At 53.0% G+C, this 13,575-nt stretch overlaps 1 protein-coding gene across 1 annotated transcript; it reads right to left on the bottom strand.

Annotated features, from left to right (window-relative positions):
• Positions 1-4,392: 4,392 nt before the first annotated feature.
• On the bottom strand, positions 4,393-13,041 carry LOC116752345 (taurochenodeoxycholic 6 alpha-hydroxylase-like). Its single transcript, XM_032629248.1, is given in 11 exon segments — positions 4,393-4,473; positions 4,610-4,674; positions 5,576-5,758; positions 6,079-6,185; positions 7,123-7,247; positions 8,219-8,254; positions 8,605-8,696; positions 9,177-9,221; positions 9,860-9,883; positions 9,886-10,000; positions 12,813-13,041. Coding segments are annotated over 11 exon segments (1,068 nt in total). The 5' UTR covers positions 13,008-13,041.
• Positions 13,042-13,575: the final 534 nt, after the last annotated feature.

Below are 13,575 nucleotides of genomic sequence, written 5' to 3'. Positions count from 1 at the left end.
AGAGACCGTGTGCATGTGTGTGAGCCGAGCGTGGAGTGTACGAGGGGCACATATAGGTGAGGCTGCACAGGGGTGACTGTCTATGTACGTGTCCTGGGGGGCGTGCATAGGAGTGTGGACACAGCTGGGGTTTTTCCCACTGTGTGGAGCGAGCAGGGTCTCTTCTTAGTCACTCTCTTTAGCTCCTGTTAAATCCTGTGATTAGAGCTCACGTCCATGGCTGGCACCCAGAAGACAAAGTTCCCATCGTCCCATGCGCTGAGAGTGACCAGCCCGAGTCCTTCTGCACCACCTAACGCCAGGGGACCTGCCAAGCTTCCCGTCCAGGACGTTCCCGGCTAACTCTCCTGCCCCACCCCCGGTCAGGCACAGAGAGTCCTCCTGGCCCCATGTTGGAGCAGAGTGAACTAGCCCTGTGACCTAGGAACGGGGAGGGGACTGGGCCGAAGGTTCCAGCTGCAGGCAGCGGCTGGGGGAGACGGCCCCTTCAGGAGGCACATGGCGGCATCACAGCAGAGCACAGGGCTGCAGGGGGGTCTCCTCTGGCATCCGGGGCCCTGGGTTAGGAAGGGCAGGGGTGGGACGGGAGGAGGACCTGTGTGCAGAAGCAGCAAGAGAGCAGGGCTGGTGCAGAGAGGCTGCTGGAGGAGTGCGAGGGGCCTGGCGCTGGTCAGGGTCAGGAGGACCAGCCCCCCTGAGGTCTCCAGGAGTGCCAGGGTTGAAGAAGCCCGTCCTTGCTCAGGGGCTGGGCAGACACGCTGGGGACTGCAAGGGGCTGTCCTGTGGGGGAGGTGCACTGGCTGGTCCTCTGCTTCGGGTCTGACATCCTCTCCCAGCAGCCAAGCCTCGTGCCCAGCTGGTCCTCCCAGAGCCTCCTGCACAGCCGCCCGCTTGGGCCTCTGAGGAGCCTCCAGGCCCTGCGTGTGAGGAAGGGCTGCCGGGAGCTGGTGACATGGCCAGCGCTTCTCAAATCTGGGCTGGGCTCTTCTCAAATCTCATTTGGGGTGAAGGATTGGTTCCTGAGGCCCTCGCGCTGAGCCAAGTCTGTAAGGCTTCTTTGCTCAGGGCAGGATGGGTTCTGGCTGGGCCCCTCTAAGGATGTAGCGAGGAAGCTACCACACAACAGCAGGGAGGCTCCTTCCCTGGCAGGTGCCCAGGGTGAGTTTCTTCCCTCTGAGCCTTTGGAGACGAGCCCTTTCTCCTGACTCAGCTGCCATGGGAGTCTCAGGTGACAGGCGGGTTGTAGGGCGTGAGGGACCCCAGAGTGTGAGGCTGCAGGGGTGCTGGGACACGCTTGTCCTGCTGGGGTTCTGGGCCCACAGACCAGGGGTCATGTCCCCTCCTCGTCTCCTCTGCCTTCCCTCCCCTTCTCTCCCTCTTTCATTCCATCCAGCTCCTTGCAAGGGAAGACACACACGCTCCATATGACACTGTGAATTTATCCAGGGAGTGGGAAAGAGGGGAAGCCAGGTGAGTGACAAATGAGCAGACCCGGAACACACGGGAGTGATCGGGGGCCCAAGGCGATGGTAGTCACGCAGGACTTAGCAGCTACAGTAACAGCTGCCGATGGTGTCCGTGTCCTAATACCAGGTCGACAGTCAGAGACACAGGTGGGTCAGAGACAGATGGAGAGATAAGCAGATAGGGAGCCTGGAAAATGTGAGAGGAGGAGGGCAAAACATCTGATGGGCAGGAGGCAGGAGATGAGGTAGGCCGGCAGGTGGGCAGATAGAAGCAGGAAGTGGGCACAGAGGCAAGGACGGGAGAGAATGACAGCGAGACAGGATGGCAGGCAGGGGCCCTCAGAGCTCGTCCTCGTCTCCAACAAGCATTACAGGAGCTTCCTGAGCTGCAAGTGGATCCCGTTCTTGGGCTTCAGCACAACTCTTGGAATGGGAACAGGGACCCTGGAGGGATCCGGTGCCAGCTCAAAGCGAAGCAAGGTCAGGGCCACGGCCACCTTCATCTCATTCATGGCAAACTGCTTCCCGATGCAGTTCCTGGGTCAGGGAGGGAAAAGGAAGTGAGCAGAGGCTTCTAACCCCTGCCGGGCACAGGGCATTCAGGGATCTCCTCCACGTGGCCCAGCCCCGATCCCTTCCTTACGGGTCACACTGAACGTGCCGCCCAAGCCTCGGTCCACCCTCTCCCCCTGACCTTCACAAAGGCCACCTCTCTCCAGGACTAGCTCCTAACTCCTACTTCTGCTCTCAGCAGTCGCAAGTCCTGTTGGGGAGCGTCGGTGCTCTAAGCCACAGGGTCAAGTCACGTGAATCAGTAAATGTGAATTAGTACTTTGTTCACTCGTCCACAGGCAGCTTCTGGTTTCAGGCCAGGCCAGGGCACTGTAGGGGGGTGTGTGCAACTCCCAAGCCCTCACCACCCATGGCAGACATGCAGGGGCCCCAGTCCCCAGACAGGACAGGACAGAGTTGTGTCAGGAAGTCAGGATGGCAACCAGGAGGCTTCTTGGAGGGGCCAGGGGTTAGCACCCCTCGACCTGCTGGACCACTTGCTTCCAGTTAATGCTCCGGCCTCCTGTCTCCCCGTAGCCCCTCAGTCAACCCGTCCCTGGAGTCCTCCCATTCTACTCCAGCAAGGCCCCTCCTCCCATCCCGTGGGCTCCTCACTGGCCTTTCCAGTCTCCTTGCCTCCCCTCCCTCTACTGCAGCCACGGCGGCTCGGGGCTTGCTGCGCCCCCCATCACAGGGAGGACACGTCGCGTGGCCTCAGCTGGCGTCACAGCGCTCTCTGGGCTGCTCCTCACTCACCTTGCACCTGTCCAGCCCCTCTTCCTCGCTCCGCTGCTCTTGAGGTCCCCTCCCCCCGCCTCTGCTGGCTACATGCTCAAGACTCAGTCTAGTGACCACCTGGTCTCCCGCCTCTGCCGCCTGCGCCTCTTTCTCCCACATCCCCAAGCAGCTTTACTGTTCACTCAAGAACACATCACCATCCCGTGACCAGACAGTGCCAGGAACATGGAACATTCCACAATCTGCTCAGTGAATGAATGAATGAGTGAAAGAGTGGATGAGTGCACGATGTCTGTCTTGTAAGGCAAACGTACTGACCACTACACTATGGAAACGTCGCATGTCTGTCTTGAATAGCGGTAGTGGTTTCTTGACTGTGAACTCTCGGAGCAAGGAAAGTTCCTTTCGTCTCTGTGTTCCCATCTTGTAATATATGGTTTGGCACACGGAAGCATGCTTAATAAATAGCTTTCTATTTGAACAAAGTTAATTGAATTGAAAAAAAAATTGGAATAAAATTAAATGTTTATTCTGACCTAGGAATTGAGTTGCCAGGTACCTGCTGTCCTCTAGTGGCAGCGACATGATGTGCAGCCAGTGTCTACAGAGGAGAAGGTCTCTGGCAGAAACCAAATCCCAGAGCCAATTCTGGAAGCATGTTTGCTTCAAGCCTGTTCTGTGAAGGTTGATTCACCAACTGAAAATTTCACAGAATTATAGATTCAGAAAAACTTGTTTTACTAAGTCGTTACTAAGTTATGGAAGTTACTATTTCAGCAGGGGACCTATACTGTTGAAGATTTTCACAGGAGTCATTTTAGAGTGAATCATCCAGCTTAACAGCTATTTCAAGTGTCCTTTATATTTTACATGCCACAAACTTCTCGAATGCATGTGTCAATTACAAAATAGTGAGTTTTCTTTCAAAAGCACTTGATTGCCTTTAATTTTATGCCTTTTTGCCAGTGTTAGACTCTGTAGATTCTTGGACTATGGTATATAATCCCCGCTATATATAAAGAATTATGGCAACTAGAAAAGGTGTCTTGTTTATATTAATAAGCAGTCATGACTTTGTTGGCTTCAACTGCAGAGATAGAGAATACACACTGCTGTGTATCTTTCTTCAAACAGCAGAAACTGTAACTGATCACATACATGGCTTGAAACCTCAGGACAAGGAATGCAGCTGGAAATCCAAACCCATGCAAACACGACTGCTGATACAGTGAGAGGTGGATTGGTAAATTAAGTAAAAAAGACAGTGGACTGGACTAGAAATGTGCCAAGAGAGAAAACCACCTTCTAAGGTGACTGATACTTGGGAAAAGCAAACATCTGAAGTTTAAGTTTCATGGAAAATTCTAATGCTGAAAAGTCACACACCTAAAATGAGGAAAACCCTGGAATACTTTGGAGAGGCCACGGCCATGGAAATGTGGCTGGCCGTTGCGGAAGTCAGGAGGTCAAGATCTCCGTGTCGTGCCCTGAAGGCCTTCTTGTACATGGGGACACACGGTGCCTTCTCAACACACCAACATACAGAGACATAACTGCACACACCACATATGAATGTACACAGTCACACACATCAGGTAGCACCCAGTGACACCTGGCTGCCCAGGTACAGAAGGCCTCACCTGGATCCTCCTGAGAATGGCAGGAAAGCATAGCTGTGTCGATCAGAACCCGGTGCAAACCGGGATGGGTCAAACACCTGCAGAGAGAGCACCGGGGCCAGGACAGGTGGGGTCAAGCTCCTTGCACCAATCCACCAGGGGACAAGAATTCCCGAGGGGTAGCAGGGAAGGTGCCGGTCTGGAGGGAGCATCCCATCCCCTCCTCCATCATACCTCTGGTTTCGGCCACACCTTCGGGCTGTGGTGAAACCCATAGAAGGAGAGGGAGAGTGGGATACCTGTGGGGCAGGGAGGAGAGAGAGAAGACCGATGGTACCCATGGCAACAGGGGCAATGTGCACAAAAGGCCCAGGAGCCACCATGAGAGCTACCCTCCCTCCATCACTCTGAATGAAATGGTGCTCTTGCAAGACAGGTGGGCTGGAGGTGACAAAGCACATGAGCACAGATTAGGAGCAGGTAACCATGGCCAGGACTGAGAAGGAAGAGAATTGGAGGCTTAGTATGAGGATCGCCTCACATGAAAACTCACAGTTATCAGGCGCCATCATGAGCCCTCGGGGCTGTGCATTAACCCATCTAATCCTCACAGCAGCCCTCAAGGAAGGCACTCCTATCCCCATGTGTAGATGACTCACCTGAGCCTCCAAGAGGTTGAGGGACGTGTCTGTGATCCTGCAGAGAGGAGGTGGCAGGGCTGGGATTCACACCCACTGGGTGAGCCAATGGGTGGCCTCGAACCATGGCAGGGCTCTCAGACCTGATCATCAGCTGCTCTCTGCCATCCACCTGAGGGCTCCCCAGAGACTGGACCAACTGACCCATGACAGTGCATTCCTTGAGCTCCCTCCTTTACTTAGACCCCACATGGAAAGAACCACATGTCCACCTGTTTCTGTCTGCTTCTCTCTTAAGCCTTCATGTCTCAAGGAATTAGAATTTTAGCCCTCCATTATAACCACATTCAGGAACTGACATTTGCTTATTGAACTTTTGTTGGTTCAATTTCTGTGTCAAGCATTTTTCAAAAGTCGTCCAAACCACAGAGTAAATATTAATTATCTTGAGGTGGAGATAATAGTCATGTCATCCTGGAACATGGCAAGCCCATGTGGATTTCTGATCTTCTATGTGGTTTTGCAGAGTGCTTAGTTTAGTGGGTGTGGGTGAAGTTCATACTTGCAGGTAAGGAGGGTCCAACAGGGAAGGTGATGGGCTTGCTCAGATCTCTGAAAATGAGTGGCACTGGTGGATAGAGTCACAGTGCCTCCTTGATGCGTATGGTGATGTAGGGCATCTGATCCAGGTGGTCCCTGAAAGGAAGCCATTCTGAGGGCAAGTGGGGCCGGACAACCAGGGGTTCTCCACTGGCTGAAGGGGCAAGGTTCTCCCGTCTGTTGGGCACTCACCAGGTGATGGATGCGCCATCCCCCAGGAGGCTCTGGATCTCTTCCCGGCACCTCTGCTGATGCTCAGGGTGGGAGGTCAGAGCATAGAAGGTCCAGGAGATGCCACTGGCTGTGGTGTCGTGACCCTCGAACATGAACGTATCTACTTCGGCACGGAGCTCCCTGTCAGACAAGCTGCTCCCGTTCTCCATCTGCGGAGGCAGGGGGAGTGCAGGGTCTGCCCTTCCTCTGTGCTTCTGGGCAAAGCCTCAGGCCTCTCCTGCCCACACTCACTCTGGCGAAGAGGAGGATGTCCAGGAAATCCAGGTGCCTCTTGCTCCTCACCTTCTCCAGCTCTCGCTCCTTCTGCAGGTGAGCCTTCCTCAGCTGGATCACTCCATCTGTCCCAGAACAGTGGTTCCCAGGCAGAGCTGAGGGCTCTGGGGAAACACATGCAGCACCCACCGTAGCCCTATCTGCCCCTCAGGCCCAATCTGGGTACCAGGTGGATGAGGACGAGGGTGGGAATGGGCGCACATGTCAGGGCAGAGAGCTCCAGCATCGTCGGATCCAGGTCGGGAATCCCCTCAATAGCACAGCCCACAGAGGCTCTGCCTGAATGATGCTGGGAGGGGGTCTCATTCCACCGTCAGCAATGTGGTGACACATGTATCTCCTTGCACCTCACCTGACACCCTGACGTCTCGGTTCCCAGCCCCTGCACCAGGGAAGTACCCAGTGTGGGTGTGTGCCTGCCCCTGAAGAGGAAGCAGGAGTCTGGGCTGTGCCTGCGGGGTCAAGGCCAGGGGAGGAGCCGCCCAGAAGGAGGAGCAGAACCTGTGTGTTGATGGGCCAGCTGGCAGGTGCGGTGGCTCCAGCGGCCTTCAGGAGTCAGCCTGTAGATGATATCGTTCTGGTGGGAGAGATTCCTCACTTGGGAAAAAATCAGATTTTTGAGATTCCCTGATGGCCTGGATGTTGGACTGGATGTTCCTGAAGGGAGAGGATGCAGAGGAGACTGGAGTGGAGGGAGCCTCTGACCTGGAGACGGAGTGGGGCTCCGGGTGGGGATTCCTCAGTCAGTGGGGACAGGCAGCACTGAGGCTTTGTCATTTCTGCCTCACAGCCCAGGAGACCCTCTGTCCTTTACAAGTGGCCTGAGTGGCCAGGCCTCTCCATTTGCCAGGATCAAGGATTTGACCATGGTCCATGTCTCTCTGCAGAATGTTGCTTTTAGAGCTCATAAGCGTCCACGCTGCCCTAACTGCATCTCAGGTAAGTCCTCCCCAGCTGGTGAGAACAAGGACCCTGCCCTGCCGTTGAAGGGTTGTCACTGACCTGTCTGTCTGGATGCTGCCCTGGTGGCCGAAGGCGCACTTCATGATGGTGTCCAGGGTCATCAAGGAGACGTGTCCAAGGACCTCCAGATGTGAGTCTGGGTTGATGAGCCCCTCCCATTTGTCCTGTGGTGGGAGGGGACATTGACCCTGCTCTGCTCCCCGAGAAGGCCTGCGCTGACAAGGCCGGGCTCTCTCTCTGTCTCTCTAAATCTTCGGATGAGACTTCCTCTCTTTCTAAGCAGATGTGTTTTAGCAATTTAAGGCTGTATCACACATGTGTAATGTGACGTCTATTTTCTCAGAATCGTTTATTATATAATTAATCATGTTCTCTCATAATATTCTGAATTAGTTTTGAATTTTAAGAATAGAGTATGATGATGACCACCTTGTGGCAGACCAGAAACCATACTTTTTTATGGGACGGAGGGGGAAACTTAGGGGTTCTGCGATCAGAACTGGACAGACCAGGTTCAACACTAGTAAGCAAATATTTCAAGTAAAGTAAAAGCATAAGGGGCTCTATTGGGGCTCCTAGGAGGGGGCATGATAGACTTCAATTCCTTTCATTCATCCAGTGTTAGCTGAGATCAGGTGGTACCCAGTCTGGATCAGAGGTGATGCTTGTCAAGACCCAGATCTGTGCATGTAGACCTGGCCTCATTTCCTCCAGTGAGTGGCTCAATTCCATGCAGAAGCTCTGGGCCCCAGGCCAGAGCCTACCTGAGTGACATCCTGGGATGTCCACTATTCCCCCGAAGGTGTCATTGCCCAGGCCAGCCAGGGGCAGCTTGCCCTGCTGTCAAGGGGAATAACCCTTGATCTAGTCCACTGCGTTGAAGACATGGAGTTGGGAGGAGAGTGGATCCTGAATATACCATGGCCCGCCTTTCCCTTATTGATGACTAAAGTGCGGATCCAAGGTGGTGCCTGGGTCCCATCCGTTCTTGGAGAGCCCTGTCTCCTAGTAAGTTCTGAATGCATCGTTCTGAGGGCTGTGTCTGATGGACGTCTGAGGGACACAAGTGTCTGAGAGTGGACTTTGTCAGCAGTGCTGGATATGAGTGTGTCCAGGTGACGAGGGATAGACTCACCAGCATCACTCGGACAGAGTCGGCCATGAGACCCACTCATGTGGGTTTCCCTCTCACCTGATCTCCCCAGGACCACCTTTTGTAGTCAGGGTCATAGATCAACACCAGGGCTTTCGTCCCCCACAGCCAGCGAGCACAGGCGCTTGGGTATTTCTCTACCCACTTCAGTAGGGGTTGCAGCTCGGTCTCCTCTTGGAACTGTCCCCAAGGGAAAGATAAATCAATAAAACCCTTCTCTGAGTTCCAGTGCTGGAGTGGGGGTGAAGGGCAGGATGGGTACAGGGAGATCGTTCTGGATCGATCAGCAGAATTAGGAGTTTGGAACTATTTCTTCTGACCTGGGCTCTGCCCCAGACCTGCTGGCTGTCCACCTTTGTCCTCATGTTGTAGGGCTTAAGGATGTCGTAGTGGAAGGCTGGGGTCAGCATCCGCCGGTGCTGGAACCACGTCTGCCCCTCCAACACGAGCAAACCATTCCCTGGGCCACAGATGGGTGTGTGTGTGGGTCGGGGAGCCTGGATCAGAGGGACGACTGGGCACAACTTGGGAGGAACCAAGGGTGTCAGGAGAGAGCACACCATGGGCAAAGGTAGGAAAGGCCAGTACAGTTCAGGAATGTGAATTTCAAAAATGGCTGGTCCATAGGATGTGATTATGACAGCTGTGAGACAGAGGTTGAAGAAGAGTGGGGGGGCAGGTGATAGAAGGAATTAGTTAATAGTCAGGCTGAGAATATCGCAGAGGACTGAGAAGTGATGAAGAAGAGGCTGAGCTTCAGGAGGGCTCTCAGCACCATTACAAAGGGTGAGAGTTTCACTGGAAGGAGAGAAATGAGGCTTGACTGAGAGATGAGGTGGTGACAGGGTACCTGGTACCCGTTGTTCTCCATTAACCAAAGAGGTAGCTCTTGGTAAACCTAACTGGTGGGTGGACTGCAGTTGTATTTAAATGTACTTACCAATCCAGGGGATCAGCATTCTGTAGGAATCGTGAGACTTTGGGTCTGAAAGGGAAGGAAGGGAAGTGGAGGGCACCGAACAAGGCAGGCAGCCCCCAGAGCAGCTGTGGCACCTTCCATTCCTGATGCTGGTCAGCCGGCAGTCTGTCTCAAGCCACCTCCCTCTTGCCTCCCATCCCTGACTCTCTCTGTCCTCATGGTCACTGTGGGCCCAGGAAGGCAGACTCAGTGTCCCAGCAGCAGAACACCCACAGGACTAAGACGGTGAATCGGCAAGAAAGATAGGCTCTGCTCAGCGCCACAGAGTAAGAAAGGAGCCTGTGGTTTTCCTACAGTTTGTGGTGGTTTGGCCATTTCATGACCCAGGACAGGCAACAGTGAGAGGTGCCAAACCTACATCAGTGTGGACAGGGAATTGTCTTCCAGACCTGGGATCATCTCAGTTGGGTTAAAACAAGAAAGAAAGTAAGACAGAAAAGAGAAGCCAGCCCCACCCAGGTGTTTAAGCATTCACTGTAAGTGAGTAATGTTGGCCTTAGTCTGGCTTGTGGGCTGCAAGGATGGCTGGTAGGGAGCCGGTATTGATGGCTGAAGTGCCAATTTCTTCTGGAATTTCACAGATCCGGGGCCATGTACCCAAGAGGGAAGATTTTCTCCTGCTGGGATGTGGGTTTCCCTCTCACCTGATCTCCCCAGGACCACCTTTTGTAGTCAGGGTCATAGATCAACACCAGGGCTTTCGTCCCCCACAGCCAGCGAGCACAGGCGCTTGGGTATTTCTCTACCCACTTCAGTAGGGGTTGCAGCTCGGTCTCCTCTTGGAACTGTCCCCAAGGGAAAGATAAATCAATAAAACCCTTCTCTGAGTTCCAGTGCTGGAGTGGGGGTGAAGGGCAGGATGGGTACAGGGAGATCGTTCTGGATCGATCAGCAGAATTAGGAGTTTGGAACTATTTCTTCTGACCTGGGCTCTGCCCCAGACCTGCTGGCTGTCCACCTTTGTCCTAAGACCACATTCTGTCCCCTTGTCGGGTAGATTTATGGGCCACCACTACAAACTGCCTACAGAAACTTACATCAGGCGTTTACCCCCAGCCGTAGAAAACTTTGGGAAGTGATTCGTACAACATTTGCATGAGCAGTTTATGATAATTCGTGTCACTTGGTAAGCAGTTTTGTTGTATAATTTTGTTTATTTAGGGAATAAGATAGATTATATGTTTAAAATTAAATGCATACATTCATTTCATTTTGTCATACTTATTTTATATTTTCAATAGTATCTCAGCATACATATAAATGTTAATTTGAAAGAGTTTTTGGGATGTATATGGCTAAGTGAAAAAAATTAAATGCTAAAATATGTGTGTATCATATTATTTCACATATTGAGTGTGTACACAGATTCTGGATGTATACTTGGAAATGGTATTGAACAAAGGTTTTGATATGTGGATTATTTTATCCCATTTTCACTTACCAGTGTCCAGAAACTTGTGTGCACTTCCCACCGCCTAGAGGAGTCTCTTGAAACTCCTCAGTGTGGACCACAAAGGCCCTTGCTTTCTGGCTTTACCCTCTCCATTCTTGCCTCCTGCTGGGCTGGTGAAGATGCTGCTGCCTGTGCGCCTTGCACTGGCCCCACCTGCTCACACTTCTAAGCCTCTGCCCAGGTTCTTTCCTCTACCTGGTGTGCCCCTCCTCTTTGCCACAGAGAAACTGCCTCTCCTTAACCTTGCAGATTCAGCTTCATTTTATCACCTCTGGATTTCTTGTCAACATTTGGTCCTAGGCATGTTCCATGCAGTCACCTCGTCTTTAATTCAATGGCTTCTGTGTAACTCAAAGCATCCCCCTGCCACTTTAGTATCTAATCTCTGTCTGCATCCTTCTACCATCAGGACTCACCAGCTCTGAGGCAACTTGCCTACTGTGGGATGGGTTCCTTCACTGAGCACGTATTTACTGAGCATCTACTATGTGCCAGGCACTGGTTTAAGGCACTGAATTAGGATGTGGCTGTAGATGCTTGTCTGTTTGGAGCCTCCAGGAGGAGACAGCGAGATTGAGGACATGACAACCCTAGGGGCTCATGAATATGTGATGGAGGGAAGACCAAGCCTCTGGGGAAGCTTTTGGGAAGGGGCCCTAACTCGGACCTGGACGTTAGAAAGCTCTTTTTCATGCATGTATTCATTCGTTCAGTCATCATTTACCCAGATATTCTCAGGTTACAAAGATGAACCAGAGGCAGGCTCTCCCAGAAGGAGCTCACAGCTATGACACTGCAGACAAAACTAGCTGAAACCGGTTAGCACTGCCTTAAGAGAAGGACAGGCAAGGGAAAAAGGGTTGTCCCCTCCGCTCCTGGAGACCCAGAAAGACATCTTGGAGGAGGTGGCTTAGGGTTGGGCCATTGTAGACAGACATATGAGGGACAAGATCATTCCAGGTAGAGGGCACATGGGAGCAGAGTCCCAGAGGCCAGAATGCCCAGGCAGGTGGGGAGGATGCTGAGTAACCTGGGGTGCAGGAGATTAGGAAGGAGAGGGGAGAGAGGTACTGGGCCAGCCCACGTGGGGCTCGGGCTGTTTCCGGTTACCGTCTTTGGCTCCACTCTACTCTAATCACGCTGCAGAGAAAGGGAGGCCTCAGCTCTCTGCAACCCCTGATTTTCTCCCAGCATTTGCTCAGTCCACAAACCCTTGATGAGCCCCTCTCCACGTGGCCCCTGACTTTGCTCTGAGCCCCCCGCCGACCAGGCTAGTGCTGCCAGTGCTGGGTGGGTAGGCGCTGCCCCTCCCCAGCCTGCAAGCCGCTCCTTCCCTCCTTCCTGTCCCTCCACACATTGGACTGGCAGCCCTCTGTGCAGGCTCTGTGCAGGGTGCTGGGGGTGAGGGGGATTTCACGCTCGGTTCCGAGAGCACATAGTCCAGTGAGGGAGGACACCAGGCGGGTGACCTCACCCTGTGGATGGTGCAACTCAAATGTCAGTTCTCCTTACCTGGCACCATCCTGGGAAACTTGCTCATGTGTGCTAGCAACTTGTCAGGGTTTAAGCACTGAAATCAGGAGACTGGAAAATTCCTCAGTCTTAAAATGAGCCAGTTTGTCCCTACAGCTGACGTAACCCCCCACCCAGCAGGTGGGTCTCTTTTCCTGTCACCTGACATCTTCCTAGATTCCTGTCTGTCATCTCCATGGACAGTGAGCCCACAGGGCAGCATCCATCAGACTGATGTCTGTGCTCCCAGGCAAGCTCAGGGCCAGGCAGAGAGGATGCGATTGAGGGATGGGGCAGGGAAGCATCTAGAAGCCTGTTCTATGAGAACAGCTGAAGCTGCTCAGCCTGGAGACGGGGGAGACTCAGGAAGGAAGAGCCACTGTCCTCAAAGTGCAGGGCTGCCAGGACAGCCTGCAGATCTCCCTAAGGAGGAGTGTCTGACAGACCCGAGGACAGCAGCACGGGGTCCTGGGAGGGAGGGAGCTCCCCGGACTGGGATGAGGAGCCAAGACCTGAGAGGTAAGCTGGGTCCTTTTGTGAGGCCACGTGCTCGCCCCACAGCAAGGCTTCGTCCCATGGGCGTGCTGACCAGCCTCCCTGCCCTCCCACTTCCCCGTCCCACTCCATCCTACCTCCTGCATGTGCCCATAGAGCCAGTGGGAAGGAGGAGACGGGAACTGCTGGAGGGCCTTGAGCAGCCACTGTCTGCGCAGGTAGAGCTGTGCTGCCTTGAGCAGAAGCAGAACCAGGCCGAGCAGGGAGGCCACCTGCAGGAGCCCCGAGACACCGCCCAGGGCTCTGGGGGTGCTCAGCGCAGAGACACTCATGGTGCAGCGGCTTCTGGATTGCTGACTGTCCCTGAAGGTGGCTGACCTCCCCTGAGCACCCAGCCTGGTCAGGGAGGCTTGCACCGCCCACCTAGGTGAGGGTGAAGGTGAGGGCAGAGCTCAGACCTGGGCCTCCAGGGTTGGGTTTTTATGTTTTGTTTTTAAAATTTAAACCAATCTCTTTTTTGTTACAAAATGTAAGTAATATAAAGAGAAGATAATATTTATAAATAGAAGTGGGAGATTGTGTTGTACCAGGATCCTGCAAACTATCACATGCTTACATTTTTAAACACTTTAACCAAATTGAAATAAAACAGGAAAGTAAATGTTTTTTCAAACTTCCTTGAATAATGTATCTCTATGATATCTTGTTTATCACTGTGATATTGTACAGACCAGAATTTAAGTCTGTCATATCATCCAGCCGTGGACTACCCTGCATGACCACACGAATCATTTTCATTTGTCCAAAATGCAACTGAAAATTCCATCCCACCCTTTGTTTCAACTAACCAGCTGGTTAATGCACACAGAGTGTATGGATGCTTAAATATTTTCTTAAGTT

This window comes from Phocoena sinus, chromosome 1 (assembly GCF_008692025.1).
Source record: "Phocoena sinus isolate mPhoSin1 chromosome 1, mPhoSin1.pri, whole genome shotgun sequence".
Classification (NCBI taxonomy): domain Eukaryota; kingdom Metazoa; phylum Chordata; class Mammalia; order Artiodactyla; family Phocoenidae; genus Phocoena; species Phocoena sinus.
This window is presented reverse-complemented; position numbering and strand designations above follow the sequence as displayed.